The 25,140-nt window shown below is 44.4% G+C and overlaps 1 protein-coding gene across 4 annotated transcripts; it reads right to left on the reverse strand.

Annotated features, from left to right (window-relative positions):
* Positions 1-1,256: 1,256 nt before the first annotated feature.
* On the reverse strand, positions 1,257-24,550 carry EHHADH (enoyl-CoA hydratase and 3-hydroxyacyl CoA dehydrogenase). Of its 4 annotated transcripts, none has more exons than XM_085233159.1 (7): positions 24,391-24,550; positions 19,672-19,775; positions 18,785-18,957; positions 17,448-17,559; positions 17,033-17,137; positions 10,868-11,209; positions 1,257-3,647 (listed from the first exon to the last, which is right to left on the reverse strand). In XM_085233159.1, exons 1-7 carry the CDS (start codon positions 24,462-24,464, stop codon positions 2,377-2,379), a joined length of 2,181 nt encoding a protein of 726 aa, XP_085089285.1. In that variant the 5' UTR covers positions 24,465-24,550; the 3' UTR covers positions 1,257-2,376. The 4 variants fall into 4 exon arrangements, with proteins under 4 accessions (XP_085089285.1, XP_085089287.1, XP_085089286.1 ...); XM_085233161.1 differs by lacking the exon at positions 18,785-18,957 and adding an exon at positions 21,961-22,094 and having other exon boundaries at positions 24,391-24,519; XM_085233160.1 differs by lacking the exon at positions 18,785-18,957 and having other exon boundaries at positions 24,391-24,549.
* Positions 24,551-25,140: the final 590 nt, after the last annotated feature.

A 25,140-nucleotide genomic window follows, 5' to 3' on the forward strand; every position in this document is an offset into this window, starting at 1 on the left:
CAGCCAGACATCACACGTGAAAGGAGAGCCCAAAGACGAGGGATGGATTAGAGCTGGCTCATAGTGTGGGTATCAGTGCTGGATACCTGCAGTCTCAGCTCACATTGATCTGGGTCAGGTGTGTGACAAGCAAGCAGAGCCTGGGACACTCCTGTACTCACCGATACTCAACAGCAAGAACAGTTTTACCTGGAAAACATTTTCAATAGGTGTTTTCTCACTGAGTGAAAATAGTCAGGTAGTTTAAAAAGACAGCAGGGAAAACGAACCCCATCCCAAGGGGTTAAAGCTCAGCCCGTGATGCTGGGGCTCTGGCTGTGCTTCCCTCCAGACATGCAGAGGAGCAGCGGAGGGCCCAGGACTCCCATGTGCTCCTGCCAATTGCAGGGTCCTGGTGCCTGCCCTCAGAGCCACAGCTGTACCCTGAGCACTGTCAGTTTCACTTTGCTGGCTGGAACACGGCAATCAATGCTGCGCTGCTTTGGTCAATAGGAATGTGCAAATGAACTTCTGTCGGTAGAGTCATTATTAGTGCGAAGGGCCTCTGTTCTCCGTAATTTCCTTGAGGGGAGATGAGAAGGGGGCTGGGCATGTCGGATGTACAAATGTGCTGTAGGTGAGATGTTTTGGCCACAAGCTCGATGTTGGCGGGGCTTGATATCCAGAAACTACCATCTCTCAGGCAGACAAAGGGCATGCCCACCCCTCCTCACCCCACTCCCGCTGCAAGGGGAATGCCCTTCTCCATCCCATCTCCGGTACGGGTGAACCCATGGCAGGAGGCCCAGGAGAGGGTACAGCACGGCGTGTCCAGAGCTGTCCTGCTGAGTGCCGTGACAGCCGCCAGCAGCAGCAGTGCTGTTGTGTAACACGTCACGCGGAGCCCGCTCGCGTGGAAGCGGCGCTTCACCTTTGAGCAAATGCTGGTTTGCACTCAGCTGTGACACGCAAGTGATGGGGGGAGAACTGCAGCAGTTTTGCTGGTCCTGGAGGAAAATCCTCCCTTGAAACAAGGAAATAGGTTCTGGCTTCTGGAGGGTTTCCTGATCCCAGTTTTGCACTTTCATCCACAGAAGGGCAGAAGTGAAAAAAAGAAGCTGCGCTTAGAAAACAGAAGCGTGCAACCACTTCCAACACGAACTCCTTCATAAACAGAAGGTGTATTGAGTTCTGCCACATAAAGAAGCTATGGAGGTATAAAGAACAAACACGTTTTCCATCTTCTGCTATCCTGGGTGCTACCCAATAATCTGTCATTAGATAATCAAAATGGTTTTATTAAAATAAAAAACAACAATTAGACATTCAATGTTAACCTTCCCGAGGACACCGACCTAGAAGATAAATTCACTAGACACAAGCAATAGGTGACTTTGCCCAAAGCATGGAAGAGGTCTGGCTCACTCCTCCTGCTCTGCTCTCTGCTGGAAGTCTGCTTGCCCAGCTCTCGAGCCCTGCTCTCTCAGCATGCCCTCTGTGCAAGGGAAAACCTGGTAAGTGCCAGGCCAGGTTTCAGTCTGGTCAATTAGATCAATTAGGTAGCCACAGGCAGGCAAGATAGGGGGAGCGATAGCAGTGCAAATCCACTCTTAGAGATGCCAGAAGATGTTTCTGCCTGGACAAAGCCAGGTGGATGATAAAGGAGGATGGAGTCTGGATGCAGAATGCCAGTCGTGAGCCAACAGCACAGTGCAGGTAAGTCAGGTTGATGCATGTGTGGCTTTTGTGTCACCTATTATAATTTTCTTCTGCAGCAGAGACCAGGTGACGGTACCAGCCCTGTCCCTTGCTCTCTCTCCAAAGCTGCTCTCACCAATTCCTTTGAATTTACCTCTGAAATGTGCCAACTCTTCCCTAGCAGTGTGAAGGGAACAGGCTCCAACTGGCTGCATTTGGGATTGCCAAGTAATCTGGGGTACAGGACTTGGCACTGCAGGGAGAAGGACGGTCTGAACAAACTGGAAAACAAACAGAGCAGGATCTGGAAGGTCCAGCTGGTCTTGGGTGAATTGTGACCATCTTGCTCTCACCTCCCATTGTGATTTGCTTTGAGGGCCAGGTGCTGCTCTGTCCCTTCCACAAAGAAAGACTGGGAGAGCTGCACTGCTCTGAAGACCTAAGTACAGAGAATGAAATGCATCTGTAGACAGCAATGTGCAAAGAAGGTGGGTGAGGCAGGTGGGAAGAGGGAAGGGTGGATGATGGCAGTGGCTGCCTGTAGCAAGGTGGGACAGAGATCAGTCTCACCTAGGAAGGTAACTGACATTGTTTATAAGCCTGTAGCACTTTGGTTTTGATTGGAAAAGATAGTGCAATTACAGCAGCTGTTTCATGAGATCAGCTTCCAAGGAATTTCTATAGCAGGTATCAGTGAAATCACAGCTTGTTGCTCTGCCTGTGTAGGTAGGACATCCAGTCATTGAGAGGAGGGTTCCCCATAGCCACCAACTTTTTCAGAAAGGCACTGGGACGTAGCTGGGGAACATCAGGGTGGATCTCAGAGTATTTCTGCAGCTTAGCCAGAATGTTAGGGAGCCCAACAGTGGAAGCATAGAACATGGGGCCACCCCTGTGCTTCGGCCATCCGTAACCATTGATATAAACTACATCAAGGTGTTCTGGGCCTGACGCTATTCCCTCAGCCAGGATGTCAAATCCTTCATTGATAAGAGTAAACAAGCAACGCTCCAGGATTTCCTCCTGGTCTATAAAGCGGGTTTTGATTTGATGGGTGTCCCTGTACTCAGACAGAAAGCTGTGAATCCACGGGTCTGGTTTGGCTGTCCTACCCCCAGCCTTCTCGTACTGATACCAGCCTTTTCCAGTCTTCTGGCCAAACCTGCCTTTCTCACACAGAAGGTCAGGCAGCGGGCTGTAGCGATAGCCATGCCGCTGGCGGGCAGATGTTCCTGGAGCCAGTGTGGGCCCAGTGAGGCCCTGGTCCTTTCGAGACCTCCAGCCCACATCCAGCCCAGCAAGATCAGACATTCGGAAAGGCCCTATCTTAAACCCAAAATCTTCAAGAACCTGATCTACGTCTTCTGGTCTGCTTCCTTCCTCTAAGAGGAAAACTGCCTGTTGTACATAAGGAAACATCATTCGGTTCCCAACAAACCCAAAACAGTTCCCTACCACCACTCCAACTTTCTTCATCACTTTGGCTAGCTGCATGGCCGTGGCAATGGTGGTGGGGGACGTGTGACGGCCATAGATTATTTCTAACAGCCTCATCACATGAGCAGGGGAGAAGAAGTGCGTGCCAATGACCTGCTGTGGGCGGCTGGTGACAGAAGCTATTTCATCGATATTCAGGGCTGATGTGTTTGTACACAGAAAGGCCTCTGGCTTGCAGATTCTTGATAGCTTGTTGAATATTTCCTTCTTTAGTGCCATGTTCTCAAACACAGCTTCAATAACTAGATCTACATCCCGCAACACATCAAAGTCCACAGCGAACTGGAGTCGTGCAGGGTTATTGAAATCCAGGGTTTGGCCACCCTGCTCCATTTTCATAGCCTCACGTTCCAAAAGGAGCATCACGGCTTTTCTTCCTGTGTTCAGATACTCCAGATCCTGCTCCAGGGCTACCACAGGTATCTTGGCCTTAACCAGAGAAGTCACAATGCCTCGGCCCATTGTTCCCAGCCCTGGAGATAAAAGTGAGATAGAATCAGAAACTATGAATAGAAAATGTTACAATCAGTCATCTGACAGCAGCACTTCCTTTGGTATCTCCAAGATAAAAAGCAGAAGCTTAAGCAAAATGCACAGGCAGAAAGAAAGAACTGAAGACTCAGAAAAAGGAAGGTGAAGTCTCTCTTTAAGAGAGCTTAAAAGTCTGAAGAGAAATAGCATAAAGGCAAACTGGTGTCTTCTCAAGATTACAAAATACCAGTGGGATTCACACTGGTGCATGCGGACCACGTGATTCATGTCTTGTCCTTGCAAAGTTTTATCCCTATGGAAACCAGCATCACTTAATGGTTAGAACTTGGGGAGTGAAGACAGGAGGTCAACCCTGTTTCTGGCAGCTTCACCTTGAGATACCAGCGCCTCTCTGGTCCTTTTGCTACGGTCCCTCAAGATGAACATCTCTGCAAACAAAGACACCCCACACAGATATTTTGACACTAGGAAAGCTCAGACAACTGGTTTCTTCCTCTTCCTTGCAGGCTTCCTGTTTGTCTCACTCTGCACTTCATTGTGTAATCTTTGATGCAAACACAAATTCAGCTGCTCTTTCTTTAAAGTGTCTCAAAAAATCTCATCTTGACTTTCATGTCTCCTATATCTCTCATCACCAGTTCAGTCACGGAACTAATATTGAGTCCTTACCCTGGAACAACAGCAGCCTTTTGCTTGCTGTTCACGCTTTGTATTGTTCATCTCTGCCAAGTGGGGGCAATTCAAGTCCTCTGATAAGGGCCATTCCTAACTTTTGAGGATTACTACAGATACAGCCTTCCTTGACCCACCATACTCTTGTCCAGAATCCCCACAACCAATCCTCCATTTAAGCTGTATTTTTTTTTTCCTCTGAGATCCACAAATGTGCTGTGACCAACTCATTCTCTAAGAAATAACACTGCTGAGATTACTGCCTTGATACTTTCCCTCCTTTTGAGCCCTTCCCCTGGCTCTGCCCTCTGTTACATTAAGTGAAGCTCCATGCTTAGACTTTCCTATGATACCCAGCCCACGCTACTTATTCTGTTCTCCCATGATGGAAGCTCTGTGGACAGAGCTAATACAAACTAATGAGAAAGCCAGCACAATTTTACCAGCTTTAAAAGTGCAAAGCATTCAAATGGGAGGATTATTAATGTCCTAAATAAAGGAACAACTACGCAAAGGCCAGGTTTGTTATAATTCTGTAAAAATGATTTTTTTTTAATCCTTGCTTTACAAATTAAATTCAGCTAAACAAATAAACTGAAACAAAGGGATTACAATTTTTGTCTAAAGCAGCTTTATAGAGAAGAGCTGAAATTATGTTGTCAGTTAAAAAAGTTCCAACAATGAAGGTCAAATGAGGTACTGTATTTTTCCTGCAAACCACACACCCTTGCTTCAGTTCTATCCATGCTAAACTTGTGTACACAGAAGGCATTTCAAACATTCCTGCTTAGCTTTAAGAACATAGTTCTTACAGATATCGCTATCTGGAAGCTTGCTCACAAACAATTTCATTGCCAAGCAAATGCTGAAGTTCCTTTATGGGAAATTAGATCCGTTACCTCATTATCAGACACTGCTAAAAATTAATTTGAAAATAAAAGTTGTATCACATGAATCATTTCTTAATATTTAATTGTCCGTGGTTTGCTGACTGAAAAGCAAACAAACACAAATACCTCCTCCCACTTGGCTTTGTTCTCAGAGGCGTGGATGTGGCAGCAGACTGCTAGAGCCAGCTTTCTCCCTGTCTTTGTTGAGCCACAAAGACTGCTTTCTTCTCGGTGTGGCAGCATCTCTCACCACCTCACGTATTCCCACCAAGCCTAGCCCCATCTCTAGGGCTCTCTTTAGACAACATAGTGAAGGGCTTGCAGTTCTGCATTTGGTTCTTCATGGTTTCCTCCTCAATTCATTTATTCCTTTCCAGGGTGGGCACCTGGGGTTCCTCCTTAGAATTTCCAACCTCTACTAAAACATTCTGGGCCTTAGTAACTCCCCTTCCTCTCGGCTTCAGTCTCATGACTGAAATCTCAGCAGTTCTCTCACAATGTGAACACGCTGTTTCCTCCTAAATCAAAACTCTTCCATGAGCAGTGGTTTCCCAGCTTTCCATTCTGATTCAGCTGTTTGCTTTTGTTAACATGTAGTATTCCCACCTAGGTTTTCACCATCCCTTGACAGACAGGCATACACGCCTGTAGTCCTGCACTTTCTAGGCCACAAGAGTAGGCTTATAGACAAGACATGAGCTTGCCAACCTTGTTTCTGACCTAGAAAAGCTGCCTCTCAACTTACTACATAACTCTTCAGTGGCCTGTATGAAATGATGTTTAATGAAGCTGGCAGAGAGAGTAATGAAAGCCCCAAGGGTTTTGTTACATTAGAGCTTGCACAGCATGACTCCCCTGGAAATATTTTCTAAAATTGGGCTATAAAGCCTAGGAGATATCTGGCTAGTTAGCAGGGAAAGAAGCATTTCTGAGGACTTCCCTTTCAATTTTATAGAGATTCATGATCATGGGGAAAAATATGTTAGAGCAGTAAAAAATGGTGGGGAATCATTGAATCTTGCATGTTTAGAAGGAGAAAGGGAAATGTTGCATGCTCCATTCAGATTGCATGGCTAACAGACAGAAGTACTCCAGGACTTCTACTGTATATTTCATTTTCTTCCTCAATAGGGCCCTTAATGCCCCCAAATTGTTACAAAAAAAAAAAACAACCAACCCTAAATAGTTGTCTTTCATTCAAGGAATTGTTTCCAGAGTTGTATCAGGAATGCCCAAAGCATTTCAAAACTGAAATCCACTTCAGGAGAAGAATAGTGCCTACCCCTCTTGCCTCTGGTCTTTCACTGTGCACTGTAGATTTGACACAGACATAAAGCTATGCTTAAACTCACAAAAGTTAAGGCCAAACGTGGATATATGTTGGGAAAGCTGACTGAATAGCTCTTGTTAATTACTGATCTATCATATGAGGTACTGAGAATACGAATGACTGTGCAAAATTAATAGAAGGATTTTAAAAACAAGTTTCAAAATGAACTCAAAATACGTATAAACTTATGTAGAGTCACACATGCCAGAGAAATATGTATCAGTGGAAAATACTCTGAACTATAGTGAGTATTTGAACTTTAAAATGACAGGAATTAGAAACAATACTTTATAGATTGGTAAGAATATGCAAAGATGATCTCATTTCCCATGTTAAAAATAACAATGAGCAATTGGTGGTGGTGGACTGATTCTGACTGGAGCTGCTTCTTTGTTTCTGGGTATTAACTTCAAGCAGAATTAATGTGATGCTCAAGGCAAGCAGGGAGAGATGGAAAGACTGCAGAAAGGATAGAGATGAACTCTTTTTCTGGGTGACGAGGAATGAGAGTAAGTGGAAAGAGATGGATGCCAAGAGTCTGGAAGCAGAAGCAAGTAAGGTAGGCTAAAGTCAGCTTAGGACAGCTTGGCCAAGAGCAGGTGGGAACCCACACAGCTGGGTGCTACCTGCTTATCAGTCATTCAGTGAGCAAAACACAGATAAAGGCAGCTGATAGGAGGCCAGGATTCAGAGGAACAGCTGCCAAGTCATCAGCAATGCCATCTATTATGGGTGCCTGCTAAAATGACACATAATCCCTGATGTTGAATATACATTAAGACTTGGTGCCAGTTCCCTCTAACAAGTCCTGCTAATATTAGATTGACACTGAGTCCACAAGGCAGGGCTTCCCCAACATTCATGACACTGCTTCCATCCCCTAAAGGTCCTCTGTGCTGACAGAAAAGGCACTGAAGAAGGAAGAAGTCACAGTGGTCTAATCAGTGGCTTCTCATTTTGCACTGATAATAGACAGAAGAACCAGCACAGTGCAAGGGCTTTAGTGTGGGAAACAGCACTGCCTATTGGAAAATGAGGGTTGCAAAAGAATGCAAAAATGCTGCTGTGACTGATTTCCTCTCTTCAAAGAAAATAGAGACCTGGGTAACCTATTGAGACTCAGTTCTTTAAAAGGATGGTCAGTCTTATTTTAAAAGGTGTCAGTTCCTCAAAAATCATCCCTAAGATTTTTATTTTTGGCACTACAAGAATGTGCTGAAGATCAAGAATTTGGAACTGTGACACACTGCACAGCAAGGTACTGGCTGGAGGATGACTGAGAGAAGAAAATGCAATTATGTTGACATGTCCCACACCCATCTCCAAAAGGCTTTTATTTCATGCATTCAAGGCAAGTGAACTGCTAGGTCACAGCCTGAACTGGTGACTGAGCACCTAGTGAAGGGATGGGCCAGCACTGAGAGGGAGTACAGGTGCAAGCAATTCATCTATGTGACCAGAACCTCATTTAAGGGTTGGCAGGCACGAGGAAAAACATCTTTGCTTTGAGGCTGTTTTCTTCTGGGAGTCTTCTAGTGAACCCTTGTCTTCAGAATGGGGTAAGCTATTCTTTCCTTATTTTTGGATTGTGGCTGATACTTCTCTTGAGCTATCCAAAACTGGTCAGAGGCAGCTATATGCCTCTATTTCATACCATATAGCCAGATAGAGGAAAATCCTTCTGCAGGAAAAAGTCTGGTGGGGTGAAAGAAAAAAAAGTAAGTCATGGAAAGCAATGAAATTTAGCATGGCATATGATTGAGAATTAAAAGGAGGTGATCAATAGTCTCTAAAATAGATGCCGCTTATCATCTCAAGCGTAAGGTCTACACCTAGTACAAATAAATCAAGCCATAATAGTTGGCTATGGGAGCTGTATTGATAGAAGAAGTGATTTATAGAAAGAATTAAGAGTTCTGGTAGGTGTCAGGGCCTTGAGTGCATTCACAAGTTTTAATGACCTTGAGCAGCTACATCTCAAACCTCTATCCTATGTCTGCTGCCTTTGGGCCTCAGAACACACGTTAAGCTCAGCTGTGGACCTATATCCCCTTTCTGAGCTACATCAGAAGAATGTTTGCCTCTGGCCACAGCCACTGTTGATCCAGACCTCCATCTGCTGACTGGCTTCCCAACTTTACCTTGCACTTGCTTCATTCTGTCTGTTTTGCTTGATCATCTGGAAGTCTAGTAGATTCCCGCTGTGACTTCTGTGCCTGCCCTGACTGCCCTGCTCAGCTACTGTAATTAAATGATACACCAGAGGGTTGTGCTGCCATCCAGAGGGAGAAATGGGTTGGCAGGATCATCATGAAGCTCAACAAGGGGAAATGCAAAGTGCTACACCTGGGGAGGAATGATTTGATGCCCCAGAATATTCTAGGGGCTGATTGGCTGGAAAGCAGCCTTGTAGAAAAGGATTTGGGATCCTTCTGGACACCAAATTGACCACGACCTGCAAATGGTCTTTGCTGTTTAAAAAAAGAAAAAGTTATTAGTATACAGGGTGGCATGAGGAGGAGTGATGCTAGCAGGTTGTGGGAGGGATCTGTCCCCTCTGCTCAGCACTGGTGAGGTCACAACTGGAGTACTGTATCCAGTTCTGGACTCCCCAGTACAAGAGAAACATGGAATTACTGGAAAGAGCCCAGTAATGGGCCACAAAATGATCAAGAAACTGGAGTAACTCCTACGTGGAAAGGCTAAGAAAGCTGGGGCTCTTTCAGCCTAGAGAAGAGAGAACCTGATGGCTAAGGCAAGGCAGAATCTCACTGATGTACATAAAAACCTGAGGAGGATGTGTAAAGAAGAAATCAGGCTCTTGTCAGTGGTACCTAGTGATGAGGTGAGAGGCAATGGGCAGAAACTGAAACGTGGGAGGCTCCATCTCCTGAGCAACATCAGGTAATGCTGCTTTTATTGTGAGGGTGAATGAGCACAGGCACAAATTTCAAGAGGCTGTGGAGGTACTGAGTAGCTCTCTTATCATTGTCCTGGGAAACTGGTGCTAGGTGGCCCTAGTTTGACCATGGCTGTTGGATGACTTCTAAAGGACCCTTCCAAACTGGGGCTCTGTGGTGCATTACTGCCCTCCACTCCATCCCTTGGGGAGAAGCCAGATCTTGCTGCTTAGTTACAGCACCAAATTAAGCTGATCAGATGGTCTGAATCGCCCTTCTGGCTATTTGTTATTGCTATTAGGGTTTTTCTACTGTGCTATTTATTGTAGCATGATTAATAGGTACATAACAAAGAATGTCTGTTCTAATGTTGATTCTAGTCACCTGATCATTCCTACAAGGCTTCAGTGTAAGCTCTTTCTGCCAAAGAATATAGTGCAGGACTGTCCTGTTTAGGATTGCATGCACCTATGCAATAGTTTGGCAATAATTCATGCCTGAATGACACAAAGGTCACAGATCTTCCTCCCAAGACTTGTGGACCAAAATTTAAAAAACATTTTCATTACAAATACAGCATGGATTCACTTAGGGAAGCTAATGAAAAGAAGGGAACTTTCAAAGAGAACTAAAACCAAGTGTGGCCTGAAATGAGTTTCCAGAGAGCTCGTATTTCAGAGCATAGGAGGCCTGAGGAAAAACCCAGGACAGAGCAGTGTTGGTTTGGTGAGCTTCCTCTGAAACAGGATGGATGTTTTCCAAGTGCTCCATTATTCATCTAACCATTTTTTGAGTGCTACTATCAACAGGCAGAGCTGAAAGACACTTTTTTTTTTTTTAATAAATCTCAGCAGTGCATCAAAGGTTTTATTTAAATTGCTCTCATAAAAAATTAATGAAGGCATTATCTTGCTGGGCTACAAAATGGCAAGAGTGGATCCCAGTGAGATGAAATCTTCTTAAAAATACAGCTGTCAAAACATTTTTGTTTTAATATATCCCTGAGTGGCTCTATACACACTATACTTGCACTACAGAACTAGACTGAAAGGAGGAGAATTTTAAGCAAACCTGCTTACAACATGGCATAAAGCTAGGACTCAACACAACAGTTCTTCCATGGGAACAGAATACATCTGGTCCACAGATGAAGCTCACTCTTAATTGAGAGGCCACTGTTCTTCTTAAGAAACAGGTGGGATTAAGTAGCAATAGTAGCACATAATTTACCATTCGATTCTCTGAGCTTACTGATATAGTGGTGACTTCTCCTTTTACGTCACCCATGGGCCTCAAATATGTGTGTCCTGTCAATTCTACTTAGCCTTTCCGCCATGAGTAAAGCATCATCTTTCTTGCTCTGCTGTTAACTGTGCAGTCAGGAAACGAAGTGGCTTCCCCCCCCTTACCTATCACAGCTGCTTTGCGGATGGGCTGAGGGGAAGCAGTTTTCCATGAAGCTCCACTGGGTGTTGTCCACTTCTCCACTGCTCTCTCTGCAAAGAAAGCATACTGCAGTGCTTTGGCCTGGCCTGAAGTCAGCAGGATGTTAAACAGCTCTCTCTCCTTCCGGACTCCATCTGCAAATGGCTGCTCTGTGGCAGCTTTGATTGCTTGGAAGCACAGTTCTGGTGCCAGGCACCCTTGGGCCCGTTTCTTCACCTTCACAAGAGCCTCAGTGAGAAATGCTTCCATGTTGGGCAATTTGGGGACTGGCTTCAGGCTGAGCCTGCGGTGTCCCAAGGGCTGGCCTGTGGGTAAAAAAAATGGAAGTTAGAGAACAAAACATCTACATCTCCTGGAGGACTATGGCTTTTCACCAGTTTCTACATAGAAGGTATAATGCAGTCCTATTCTTGTTCCACTTCCTTCTGAGCCTACTAGGGCCTGCATAGCACAATGATCTGGGTCTAGTATTAAAGTGTCTGGCATTTCCCTTCAGCTTTGTTTGCCCTGACAATGACAATTTTTCAAGACCCTTCTTCCCAGAATTCAGTGAACTAAGATTTCAATTTCAAAGACACAATTCTCTCCTTTTCTCAGCTAGAGTGGCTTGACTTCTTCAGTTCTAATTCCACAGTCCCAACTGTCACATTCATAAGGCTATTTTTTTCTATAAGCTTCAATACTAGAGTTTTCCCTCAGTATTGCTTAGTACTCATTGCTAGCCAGATGCATTCCAGTCAGGGTGCTGACCCAGGCATTTATATGAATGACTGGGAAATACACTCTGATTTTAATTTTTCCCTGACAGCAGGATTCCCTCAATTCCCTGTGGGACTAGGTGAGAGGATGGCTCACACAGCATGAGTTGGGGAGCAAATGAATAACAAGGAAGAGTTCATGCTTCTGTGTCAGCAAGGGGTGAATCAAGCAGTCACACAAATATACGAGCCTCATTACAAGCAGAGGTTGCTATGGTAATACCTAGAAAGGATTTTTAATTGAGAGAAGTTAGTTACATTTCAGACACTGAAATCCTCTCTGTCCTCTTCAGAATTATAAACCTCAGAGCCTGCTGGGAGCTCTATGATCTATCTGTATTCAGGCTATTTCTTATATTCTTAATGGCAGCTTGTCTCAGTGAAAACCATGGTGGAACAAAATTGGAAGCTCAGGATGCATCTCCTCCATATTCCAAAACTGCACAAAAAAGTTATAGCCACATCCAGATCCTTATCTAACAGTGAGGCAATGTTATGGTGCTGAGTGCTGCAGCACTATTCCCAAAAGCATCCAGGATCACCAACAAAGCAGGATGGTAGGTGGGCCCATTGTGATGGGAGCCCAGAGCTGAGAAGCTCTCTGGCATGTAACAGAAGCCAGAGCAATGAGGCTACAAGCTCTGCCATAGGAGCATAATCTTTCAAAGGTGGCATATTGCACACAGCTCTCCTTTCTCTTCCTGTTGTCTAACTTAAAATGCCAGCACATCAGCAGGAGACCCAGGAGCAGGAAATCTGGTGCCCCAGCATACGCAGGATGCTGAAAAATGGAGATATAGCAGTACCACATTTGTGGTTGCCTGAAGAACGTGGTCTGACTCTGGGTCTCTTAAGTCAAACAAACATGAGTTAGTACTGATTTCTTGAAACAATGTTCTTCAGAGCTCAGGCTTTTAAATTAAGACTTCTGTAGAACAGACAGATTAACACTAAGTAACTCTGCTTGTAAAGTAAACTGAAAACAATGTTTCCTCACTGACAGATCCAACCTATATTTGCTGTCAGTACTGTAGGATTTTACTAAGGATGTTTATTTTTGAACCCTTTGTCTTCCGAAAATGTATGTTTTTAACGTGAGGATGCTCTTTATCCAGTCAGGTTGAGCTTTTCTGAAAAGGAAATGCCAGGTTTGTCCCAGAAAGCACATCTGGTGGCTGGAAGGCCACTGAAAACTGAGCAGATTGAGAGACTTCACGCATATCTGATGTAGTGATGAGACTATTGGGAGCCTTTAAGCATGGTCTTCAGGTAAAGCAGTACTTGTAAGCAGAAATATTGAGGGAGGACATGAGATAGTTACTGTCTTCAGGATCCTATATTAAAATTCTTATTTAGTGAAGTATTTCTGTAGTACCTCCATGCAGTTTTTTATGAACAGGAAAGAATGATGTGAATCTAAACTTGTGCAGGATACCTAAAGCTTAATTTCTGAAATCAAAAAAGCAGGAACATGATGAATAACATCACATATCATGGTACAGGAAAAAGTGGTATCTATATACAGAATCTAGCACAGATACCTACATGGTTTTCATTAGAGTTTGTAGTCCAGGTAGCAGGAAGGATGGATCAACTCCATAAAACCTCTATCAGAAAAAGCAACAGTAAGCCTGCAGTATCAAACATTGTGCTATTTAAAAAAAAAAAAAAAAAAAAAAAAAAAGTATTCCAGAGTGGTGAACTCTAGGGATATTATTACTGGACTTCAGATACAAGAGGCAGGGTTAGCCCAACAACCAGTTTACTGCAGTGAACTGCTTGTGCATGTCGAGGGAGTGAAGCTGAAAGTGGTCCCCTGCTTCTCAGGCTAGCAGCAGTTTCATGTCAGCTAGAAACAAGAATGGCTCCTATCAGGTTTTTTATTATCCTCTGGTTGTCTCAAAGGAGCACTTCATTAGACCTTCTGTCTATGGAAGATATTAGCCAGAATGATAAGCCCTGAAGAGAGATTCAAATACCCATATAGTGTACATCTTCCCAGAGATAGAATAAAGGCCCTTACAACTGTAAATGAAAGCTTTTCTCCGGCAGTCTTCATTTAAGGCGTGCAATTACTACATGAGCAGTAATGTTACTCCTGTGGATTTCGTGAGCCTCAGAAGAAGCACCTGCACCCCACACAGTTATTGCTGCTGGTCTACAGTCAAACTCATAATCCTCTTTCCATGTGGAGTTTAATGCCTGTGGGGTCTGAACTAATCTAAATTGAACTGATGTTGCTTGGCTCTTTGATGCAAACCATGATACTCTTGTGCCCTGAAGAAGATAAAGGAAGAAGATAAAGCAAGAGATGATTATAAAAGGGGAGCTCTGAAGAAGTCAGCCACACAGAGGATCAGCTGCCATTTTCTCCTCCAGCCCAGGAAGGCCAGCAGAGATGGGCAGTATAAGCTGCAAGCAATTGCAGCAATTTTTCAATTTTGTGATGCCATCAGGTGGACAAATTATGCAATGCAGCTTTGAATTAGCACAGTGATTATCAAACAGGTTTAATGAAAGAACACTCCTCTAGTCTCCAAGGATGTAGCTACTATAGCTCCTATCTGTTTCTCTTTCAAAGGCGAAAATGGTTTCTTTTTCCTGAAGAGACCATTTCTTCTGAAGGAAGGGAACACACACTCACTTCTGAGCCTAAAAGTAGGAGATCTTAATTGTCTTTGTGTATTCCTACAGGCATTAATCAGAGCTGTTCAGAAGGTGCTCATTCTTAGGAATATTCCATAAAAATGTATGGATGAAGATGCTGTCCCAACATAGCTGCCATAAAGGTAGCTCTGTCACCTATGTATAGAAACAAAGACCCCTGCTTCCATACAGCCATTCATTTGAGGCTGGTTTCTTGCTGTGAGGTGCTGCAGCTGCAACACTGAGAAAGTTTCAGAGGAATTATCTTAATTAGCTCCTTGAACTGGATCCTGCAGTACAGCTCTCCCTGGCTAAAAGCAAAAATTCCAGTGGTGACAATGAGTTACTTAACCAAACTGTTCTGTAAGAAGCCAGCAGTTGTTAACCTCAATTTTAAAAAACAACAAAAACCCTCAAATAAAATGCTGCACTCCATACAAAGTGCACTTGTTATAACATTATATAATTCCACTTCTGTCTTTAAGGCTTCCTGAAACACGTTCACTGAAAGCATAACTCACTGTGAACAAAAACCAGGCCAGCTACACGAGACTGTCATATCTCTTCTGCAGCCCCAAGTTAGTGACTGAGGTACACTGCAAAGTGTTGGTTTGCTGTTGTATGGCAGAAGATTTTAAGATTAGGCAAAGGCCAAAGCCAGGAATGACTCAAGAGGACTCTCAGTACCTCATTCTGTCAGCCTGATCAGGTCACCAGAGGCTAAATGGAGTGTCAAAACTTCTCATGATGTTCTGTAAAGTCTAAAGATGAATTTGCCTTTATGTCTCTCCTATTTGGAGAACTGTGCCTCCAGCGCTTTCACTGTTAAAGAACATACTGCCAGTAGAGCAGTTGAAGAAAGTCTGAAAGAATGTTTTTGGAAGTCCTGTTGGAGCTGGTATATAGTGTGATGTGAAACACCTTCAGCAGTATTATTCATTTGTCACCGGTGCAAGAAACAGAAAAGCTACTACAAGTAATGAGCAGGACTGGAACAGACAGGTTACTTGCTGGATATCCAGATGAGATCGTTGTATGCTTATGCAGTTCTCAACTTTTCTTGCTAGTGGCATTTTTCCATGGAAATGAAGCTACAGAACATGGATTTCTGAGTAATGGCAGTAGATATAAGTTCCAGAAAGCAAGTTACACTGAGGCATATTGCATTCTGGGATTCATTCCTGAGGTTCTCATCTAATGTCGAGCTGATTTTGCAATTCTCATTTGCTGCACCATGCCATCACAGAAGAAATAAGCTTACAAATGTCTAAAATTCAGCCAGTTTCACATAGCGTTTGTTGAAAACCAGGATGCTTGCCAGTTTGCTACATCTAGCAATGTATCTGTTATTCATTTGATGATATACTGCTTCTGCCATCAGTATTGGTGTAGATCTTACATAAGATGCCGTTCATAACCCAGAGAGCACATTAAAGAGAATGCTTTGGGTTAATTTGTCTAGGAAAGTAGCAGTGAATTATCATTCAAAACAGACAAGATCAAGGAGCCAGAGTGCCTCAGCTTTTCTTAAGCAGTACTGAAGTATATCACCTACCTTTCTAAAGTTTTATATTTAAACAGTCTAATTAGATATGGAGAAAGAAAAGGATTGCTTATATCAACAGTTCTGCACTAAAAATGAAGATACTGTAGTATGGATACAATGAGAAGGAAGAGTGTAACAGAAGACCCAGACAAAGAACACCCTTTTGCACTTATCTGGTGAATCCCACATTGCAGCTAAGAAGATACTTTTTGAAGAATATTCTATTTTGTATCTAAGATATATCTAACTATATACTATTTTGAAGAATAGTGCATTCACTGAGTTATCTTAAAAATACAATGCATTGTCATCCAGGACAAAGCTGAGGCTGCTTCAGCTTCTACATTGAGAGAAGTACTCTTACAGAGAAGGAAAACTGTTCCTGTTTGTAGTGGAAATTGTTGCAGGAGCACTCCAGTTTGGAAAAGCACTGCCTGTAAAGACCAAGTGATCAGAGAAAACGGGTGGTAGTGTTGAGTTGTTTTCCTTCTTCCTAGTGTGCTTCTTGTGAAAGGATTCCACATCTAATTCTGACTGGAGACAATGGTCCATCTCAAAGTTGGTGGAAAAATGCTGTTTTCTCTCAAGGTGATATTTTTCAGGCTGGTCTGTGAACGATCCTCTTTCTGTGCTAAATCCTGTGAATTTGATTTTGTTACTTCTAAGGTGGAGAAACCTCTCTGCATGTCTCCCCCATCTCCGTAGTCCATTTTCTCATGAAGCAGCTAAAGGGTAACAGTTACTCACACATCACTGAGTTCGGCTGAGGATGTGCCAGTCCCTCCACTAGAGGGAGGGAGAACGTTATTTTCAATTAGCTGTTATTGATGGTACAACCAGACTACATAAATGCCAGCTGTCATCCAAAACTATGTATAGAAAGAGCGCAACTCTCTAAAATCAGTTGAGTGCAGTAGTCCAGAAAAGCATGGATATAAAATTATAGAAGCATGAGGACTGTGTACTTTTTTTCTCTCTGAATCCTCACTTAAAATTTCTGCAGCTCTTCAGCATCTGAGTTTTTTCACTTTCACTTAACAGAAAACAAATCCTGCTGTTCATTCTTGTTCATATAGATGCCAAAACCCAACGAATGGAACGTGAAGCTAACGGGTTTTGTTCAAATTCTCTTCAGCCTCACCAATTACTTCTTGGCATTGCTACAATTCTTTCCTCACCGATCAACCTGTTTGCCAAACGGATTGCTGCTTCGACTGTATTCTCCTCCACAACTTCATCAACCAAGCCCAGCTTCAGTGCTTCAGATGCAGAAATGTGTCTTCCTGTGATGAAAAGAGAAATAAGGTGACTACAGCTGGGGCATTACACGTGATTTCACTCTTTTTCAATCTGATCAAATGACTTACGTGTAGCTGGCCTCAAGTATCAGACATGCTTATCAGGCACATCAAGTGCATAACTAACTATATGCCTCAGAAGGGCATGTGTCCCTTTCTTAGTGAATCCTTAAAGGAATCAAGCTGAATTTCAACTTGTGCAGCTATGTCCATACAAACATTATGATTCATTAGACAAAAGCAACGGCATGACTTGCTGTCATCCTCATATATGGAGCATGGCACAGTACTTTACCTGTAGTAATTATATCCAGGGCAGCAGGAACCCCAATCAGTCTGGGGAGCCGCTGAGTGCCTTCAGCACCTGGAAGCAACCCAATTGTGACTTCTGGTAAACCCATCCGTGCCTAAACCAAAGTCAAATTCAACAACAAATCTGATTAACAAGATCAGTAATTAGGAGCTGAGCAGAACAAAGACAATTAGACCTGATTCATGTGCTGTTTCTTTAGGAATCCTTGAAGAACTACTACACAAAATCCTAATTTCTGCTTTTTTTCTGTATAAGATGTTTAACCCAGAAGCCCACTTGACTATTTCAAGAACTTATGTAGAGGAGCAGGAGAGGTATCATCCATCAGTGGATGTATGGGTAGTAGCACAATGCTGGAGATCGATGGACACAACAGCATCACCCCAGACCATAACATGTGCAAAACAATGCTTCCAGCTGCACAGCTCAAAAGGGCAAACAGTTGTCAGTGTCTCTGTGAGCTGCTGTTTCCTTTTGCTATTTATGAGAAATGTATTGCAGGAAAACACTCACATACTGAACTCTTCACTAACTGTACTTCAAAAATGCTCAGGTGCTTCTTGGTACACTTGATTTACTAGAGTTATGGTAAAGAAGCCAGTGACAGCTCCTATCTTCACTTAAAAATTTATTCACCATGTCTTTTTTTTTTTTTTTAATTTTATATTGTACATTTCTAATTGAGGTCTTAAGAGATGTGGAGACATTTTAAGACCTCTACTTCGGACACCTATCTTAGGTCACATGCAGGGTATATAAAGTGCCTCTTTATTGCGTTATAGCAACCCATACTGTCAGGTGTGAGTGATTCACTCTGAAAAAGTGAGGAGGCACTCCTGTCAGGGAAGAGTCTCTGTAAGGAGATGAGGTGCTGCTAAAAGACAGTTGGGCAATCCTGAAGGAAGGTATTTGAGAGAAATAAAAAAAGATGACTTTGAAAGACTTAAATGTGGAGGAGGGGAAGCTGTCTGCTGGTGAGAGTGCACCCTGAGGAAACAGCCCATGAGGAATCAAATTGTAAGTGCTCTGTGCTAGCTGAGTTTCAACTACCTACTGAAACTAGGCCACTAGCAGAAAGAAATGTTAAGTTTACGTGGCTGGGGAGAAAAATAAGAAAGTCATGCTGCATGAGCCAGCTATGCAATTCTGATAACGACTACTGAGACTGAGTGCAAATTAACACTCAGATTCTGAAGTTTCTAATTAGGAAAGACACACTGCTCAGCTCTGCTCAGCTTCTCTTCAAGAGCAGCCTCCCACTTTGTACATGGCCACAGGCTCCAGATGCTCCGACCAACTTCTCTAGTTCACAGTGTTACCTGCACGTGTGCGATACGATAGTGACAACCAAGTGTCACCTCCAGGCCTCCTCCCAAGGCAATGCCTTCAATGGCAGCCACAACAGGCTTCTCGCTCCTTTCTATGAGAGAAACTATGGGGCCCAAGCCAAGACCCTGTTTATTTGGAGAAGAAAATCCTCGAATATCAGCGCCTGTGGAAGCACAAAAATGAAAAGGAATTTGTGGAGGAGGCAATGAGTGGAACGACTCCTCCCTCGGTGCCATTAAACGTCACCACTCACTGATGACTGAGGTCTGACAGAACATGCTGCTGGCATGTTAACAGACAATGATCTCTTGAGAACAGCTGCAAGAAACCCAGGCTCCTTAAGCATATTCAGAGTGCTAAGGGGATGGCAAAATAGAAGAGTATGTAACTGTAATGATCATGCAGTTAATACAGTAATTTGCAAAGATGCTTATTTAAAAAATTAAAGAAGTTAAGTCTGGAGAAGTAATGTCAAACTCCATGCAAATTTGCTAGCTTCGTGGACCCCTACAACTGGAGGAGACTGTTACAACTGCCCCATCCCAGGATGGTTCTATATTATTGGCTAATTCTTGGTCCTGAGATTTTATACAATGTCATGGAAAGCAAAGAGACACCAGCATATCAGGAAGATAGGAAGATAAGAAGTCGTCCCCACTTTCAGCATGAATCTACTAGCAGATTTCTGGCCTGGACCGTCCAATCTGTGATGTGTCCACACCAGTCTGGGACAGCAGAAAAGGTCCACTGTTTCGTAGCTATTTTCAGCCACATCAGAATTTGTGGCATTTTGTTGTTAGTGCTACATGGCAGAGAATCTTCAGATGTGGGCAGAATTCTTCCTCTTTTTCTTATACTATTTGAAGGAATGTCTTACCTGCACTGAACTTCCCATTTTCACCACAAATTGTAACAGCTTTCACCGAAGGATCTGCATCTGCTCTTTTCAGTCCATCCTCTAGCGCCTGGAGAACTGCCAAACTGAAATAAATTAGAGATTCAGTGGCTAACAACCAACTACATCACTTTTCCACCAGCACAAAGTGGCTCAGTGAAAACAAGCAGTGAGTCCAGTAAGTCTGTCCTCCAGTTTGTCTTCTGCCATAACCTCTCTGCTGAATATTCATTAGTCTCCCTCTCACTTCAAGGGCAAGTGCCAAAATCCAACAAGCCAATCACTGCTGACCTGTGCCAAGAGGGGAAAAAAGTATGCAGCAGGATTTTGAACAGATATGAAATTATTGATTTGAAAATATTGTGTAGAAAAAAACCAACAATTCTGTCACAGGAAGCAATCCAGTGTTTCTGCGCTTACAGTAGCTGTGTGATCAGCAGTTGCAAAATACCAATAGAAAGAGTCTGTTCCAGATGAAAAGGTTCTGGATTTTCCATAGGAAATTATTTACAAGCCCTTAGTGTCACAGCACTTACAGCAACACCCTCCTGCCAAAAGAAAGATTTGTCATCCAAGCTGCCTATGTTATCTGTATTAATACCACACAACTGGTTTCACCACGTGACACTCTACTTGCAAAAATATTTCTTCTCTCTTCATACAGCTTTCTACCATGGAGAATTTCTTGTGGGATGAAGAGGAGATATCACCACCTGGACTTCTGGAAGCTTCCTGTTGTCCTGCCCTGGAGCAATGTGCCTGCCCCAGGACATGTCACAGCCCAGTTGAGCTGCGTGGCATGCAACGCACACACTGTAGCTGATACTACAAAGATGTCATTTTCCATGAAGGAAATCATAGTAAAATGTATGACAGTAAAATTGTAAAAACACTCAAGAGTATCACAACTTCAAAACAGCTAGAGCATGAAAGAGAGAAAAAGTCACCCGCATCTGCATAAGTATTTCGTTACTGTGCGACAGTATCATTCATTTAACAGTAACAATGAGAAATTCACTAGGTGCATTCCAATCAGCACTTATTTCCATGCTACATAGTCAGCTCTGCCATGTGTGCTGTTTTGACTGCAAGAAAAGCCATCCTGATGAGGTGCCTCGGTGCTATGTATCTCAGCAGCACACTGGGTGGGTAACTGTGCTTCCCAGGGCAGGCTGTTCTTGGGGCTGACCACACCAGGTTATTTCTCCCTTGCACAAAACTCTACTCAGTGATGTGCTGGGTTTGTAACAAGGCATTAAAATTTCTATTTACTTATTTATTTATTTTGCAAGGATTTGTAAATACAAATTTAAAGATAAAGGAAAGTAGCTTAAGGGAATCCTGGAAATTAACTCGGCCAGGCTGCAATCTAACAATAGAAAATGCTTTTTGTGCATCGTGCTGGTCTGGTCCCTCCCCTTTGTATCTCCCCCAACATCCACAGCATCCACAGTTGCTGTATGAGAGATGCTCTGGTATGTATCTACATGCCCTTATTTAGCATCCCTTACAAACCTGCTGCTCATGAATTTGTCTAATCTTTGATCCTGCCAACCCATCTGCCTCCACAGGCTCCTGTGGCATCAAGCTTTGTATGATCTCTTTAAAAACAATCTCCTACCAGTGTAATCAAACGCCCCTAGATCAGCTACCAAAGGATTTTGTAATCAGAAATAGACCTCCACTTTATTTACCTTCTTCAGGATTTCATAAACCTTGCCCTTATTCTCCTACAGCCTTTCCCTTCCAACCTGGTGACTCTCAACCTCTTCAGCATGCTTTCTTAATGCACTGCTCTTGCCTCTCAGTTTTGGTTGTCCCCTTCCAGATTGTCCCTGTGTCCTTCTGCAAATGCACAGTCCAGAACTACAGGTAGTACTTCAGAAGTCCTATAGGTTTTTTATCATAGAGGAATGGTGCCCTCTCTTTTGTTCTGTTCTCAGCATGTGTGCTGGTGACACCCAGCATTTTGTGGGTTCTTTGGGCTGTCCAAGCACACTGAGCTGGTGATCTCAAAGATATATTAGTGGTAAAGATCCCTTTCCTGAACTGTAACTGACAGCCTTTTTTTTTTTTTTTCCTGCTTTTTCCCCCTATTGTTTTTAGCATGCTTTGCAATGCGTTCTTTATATTTTTAATCCTCTTAATTTCCAGCTTACATCTCTCCTGTCACGTTTTACAGGCTTTCTTATTCACATCTGAATAAGTTTTCCACTTCTTAAAACCTTTTTCCCGAGTGTCCCACGGAGCCATGCAGTGCCAGCAGCCCACCTCTGCTCACAGGCTGTGGCTGATCCTTTCTCTTGTTAGTTCTGTCTGTCTGTCCCCCAGACTTCCAGTTCCTTGCACATCCACGTGCGTCTTCTCTAAGCTGTGATCTCACAGATGATTAGGACTGCAGACCTCTGGAAGTTAAAACTTTGTAAACCAGGAGAAAAAAAATAAAACCAAGTTTGGTACATGCCAGCTCTGTTGGTGGAGAGATGGATTAGTTTGAAGAAAGTCCGTGTGGGAACCAAATTTGCTGCCAGCCTCAGAAGTCAGCATATATTCCTCAGGAAAGCACTGCATAGGAGGTACCTGCACAGCAGCAGATGCTGTCAGACAGCAAAAAGCAAATTCCTGCCCACCAGTGGCTTCTGAAGTGCTAATGGCTGGTGCGATGGTGTGGGAGCTGGGCTAATGGTGCTGAGCATCACATCTAATGGGGAGAGAGAGTTGAGGCTGGAGCACAGCAGAGAAGGAAAAGCACATCAGCCTTTTAAAAAGCATCTGTGCCTGCTGTGAAATTAAATTGTCAGGACTGCAGGACATGGCCCCTGTCTGTAACTTTCCCTGCCTGCCATCACCTACACAGACAGACATCTCAAACAGCAATCACAAACCTGCTCCCCTACAGACGAGTAACTAAAATATGCAAGAGCAGAAGGAACACAAGGATCACAGAGTGCTCTCTACCTTCCATAGCTACAGCCAGGTCTCAGCTCAAAGCTGCCATTACGAAACAACTATCCTGCTAAACCAGGTTTTACTCCAATTGCTAACCAAATGGTGCAAGCCTAGTTAAAGCTGAGCTCTGTGCAGTTGTCACAACTTGCTCCTTGCAAATTCAGCAAGTCTTATAAGTCAGGAAATAAATTAGAAGCCCTTAACATCCAGACTTTCCTTCTGTTACTGGCTACAAGTGAGTGGAAGAGCCTGCACCAGACTCCAGCTGCACATGTGCTGTGTTCGCTGCCTCAGCCAGCCAGTTGTTGGACTGATCTCATCTACCTATCCTGCTCTCTCCTACGTAGCAAGCTTAAGTTCCACGGCATCTTAACTGATTTAAACCCATGCTGTACAGATTCTTGTCCTCACTCATGCCTTGCAATTGTGCAAGGAGCAGATGCAGAGAGCTAGAGTGACTGAAAGCAGCTCCAAGAATCAGGTGGGTGCTCAGCTCCAAGGCTGCTCACCCCAGCCCCATGAGCAGCAGCACAGCAGGGCTGTGAGAACCAGGTCCAGATCACAGCAGTGTGCTGGAGTGCTTGCTGCCTTCCATGGCAGGAACAGAAAGGTCTATGGACACAGCCTGGCTGTGCTCCAAGCCTGCCCTTGGCCAGAGGAGATCCAAGAGACATTCTGGGAGTCCTACATGTCCAGTTCATCAGTCAGGTTACTCCTAATTTGCTTTCTCATTCCAATTATCCAAGTATGTAAAAAGGGTCTTTCTGTGCTTTCAAACACAGTGTGAAGGAGTGAGGGCAGGCAGCTGGAGCAATTCACCTTGCCACAGCAAGGGCAACAGCTTGTGTTTCCCATTCATGTTCATACATGCCCCTCAGCTTCTTCACAACAAACTTTCTGCTTTAGAAGTTGTGTGTGACTGCAGTGGATGTTTTGCCTTAGGAGAACAAATGGAAGGAGCACTATGGTCACTGTTACAGCATGGCTCCTCAACTGCAGCTGCTTAAAAAGCAAATTACACAAACCAAACAACTTGTGTATCCCTTCTAAAAGATGAAAAACCATAACTTCAGGGGCTCTGTTTGGCTGCCTGTCCCCAGCTGGTCTGAGATCGCCTTCTTCATCAGGTGTAGCATCGGGAGGTCAGTGCCTTCATCATTTCTAAAGGCACGTGAGCAGCCTGCATTCTGACACCGGGGCTGGATGGCGGTGCCTCCTGCTGAGCCGTGCCCTCTGCTCACGGAGCCCTTTGTCCCAAGTGCTCGCACTTGGAAGCACAGCTATCAGCCAACGTGAGAAGCAGCAAATCGTGGAAGGAAAGCCGATTTCCACCTGCAAACTGCATAGGAACTGAGGAATAGAAAAGCTGAGCTAACGCTGTGAGCTACTGCTGACACTTCGCGGCGTAAGTGACAAGGAACGTGCCAAGTTTGACGAGACATTCCAAGGGAGATGGCAGAAAGCGCACACCACGAACCTGGCATTTCTCCCGAGGGGAAAAAAACCCTCTAGACATTGTAACAAGGAGAACAAATCACGAAGGAGCTCAGCGCGGTTATGGCAAAGCGATATCTAAGCTCTAAGCCTCGTGTTGTCGCTCTGCAGGAGCCACCCGAACAGACAAGCGCAGCGCCACGGCCGCACCTCTCGTGCGGAGAAACCGAGCGGGGCCACAGGCTCCCGGAGCCGGGAAGGCAAACTCCCAGCCGTGCCGTTCCCGCCTCACAAAATGGCGGGCGCCGCCGCCGTTACCTCAGCGCGTTGACCGGCGGGTTGCGGAGCCGGATGACGGCCACGGCCGCGGCGCCCCTCGCGTACTGCGCCATGCCGAGCGCTGCCGCTCTCCCCGCGTCTCTGCCCAGCGCCCGGCTCGCAGAGCAGCCTGCCCCGGCGGGGCGGGGCGGAACGGGACGGGGCACGGCACAAGGGTGGGTCACTGTCAGTGCAGCGCGCTCCGTGCGTTTGAATATAAACCATACATCAGGAGGGCTGGCCCTGCTGGAGTCTCTGCCGGACGCTAAGAAGCGGGGAAGGGTCTTCCTGAGGGAAAAGAGCTCCGGACAGATCAGGGAGCAGCCTGTCTCTATCTAAAGGGAGGCTGCGGGAAGGAAGGGGACAGACTCATTAGTGGGATCTGTTGTGATAGGACAAGGGGAAAGGGTTTCAAACTAAAAGAGAGGAAATTGAGGTTGGATATAAGGAAAAAACCTCGTGCAATAAGGGTAGTGGAGCCCTGGCACAAGTTCCCAGGGGGCTGATGGATGCCCTGTCCCTGGAGATGCCCAAAGTCCAGGGATGGGCTCTGGGCACCTGACAGAGCTGTAGGTTGCAGCGTGTTGGCTTAATCCATACAGTGGGGTGTAGTTTAACCTAAATAGCTTGCTGTGGAAAGCTAGCTTCTTATGAGATATCTTTATGTATCTGTGATCTCTCTTTTATAGCTCCTGGCTTTTAAAAGTCAACCACTTGGTACAGTGAGGTTCTTCCACTGGTGCAGAACAG

The sequence above is a fragment of the Meleagris gallopavo genome, chromosome 11 (assembly GCF_905368555.1).
Source record: "Meleagris gallopavo chromosome 11, MGAL_WU_HG_1.1, whole genome shotgun sequence".
Lineage (NCBI taxonomy): Eukaryota > Metazoa > Chordata > Aves > Galliformes > Phasianidae > Meleagris > Meleagris gallopavo.

What these genes read in the sequence shown, in the direction of transcription:
- EHHADH (XM_085233159.1), bottom strand. Translation starts at nt 24,464, where the DNA reads ATGGCGCAGTACGCGAGGGGCGCCGCGGCCGTGGCCGTCATCCGGCTC. An exon ending in AAATGGGAAGTTCAGTGCAG is followed by an intron (nt 18,958 to 19,671) that starts GTAAGACATTCC and finishes GTGCTTCCACAG; the next exon opens with GCGCTGATATTCGAGGATTT. An exon ending in TTTGGCAAACAGGTTGATCG is followed by an intron (nt 11,210 to 17,032) that starts GTGAGGAAAGAA and finishes TTTTACCCACAG; the next exon opens with GCCAGCCCTTGGGACACCGC.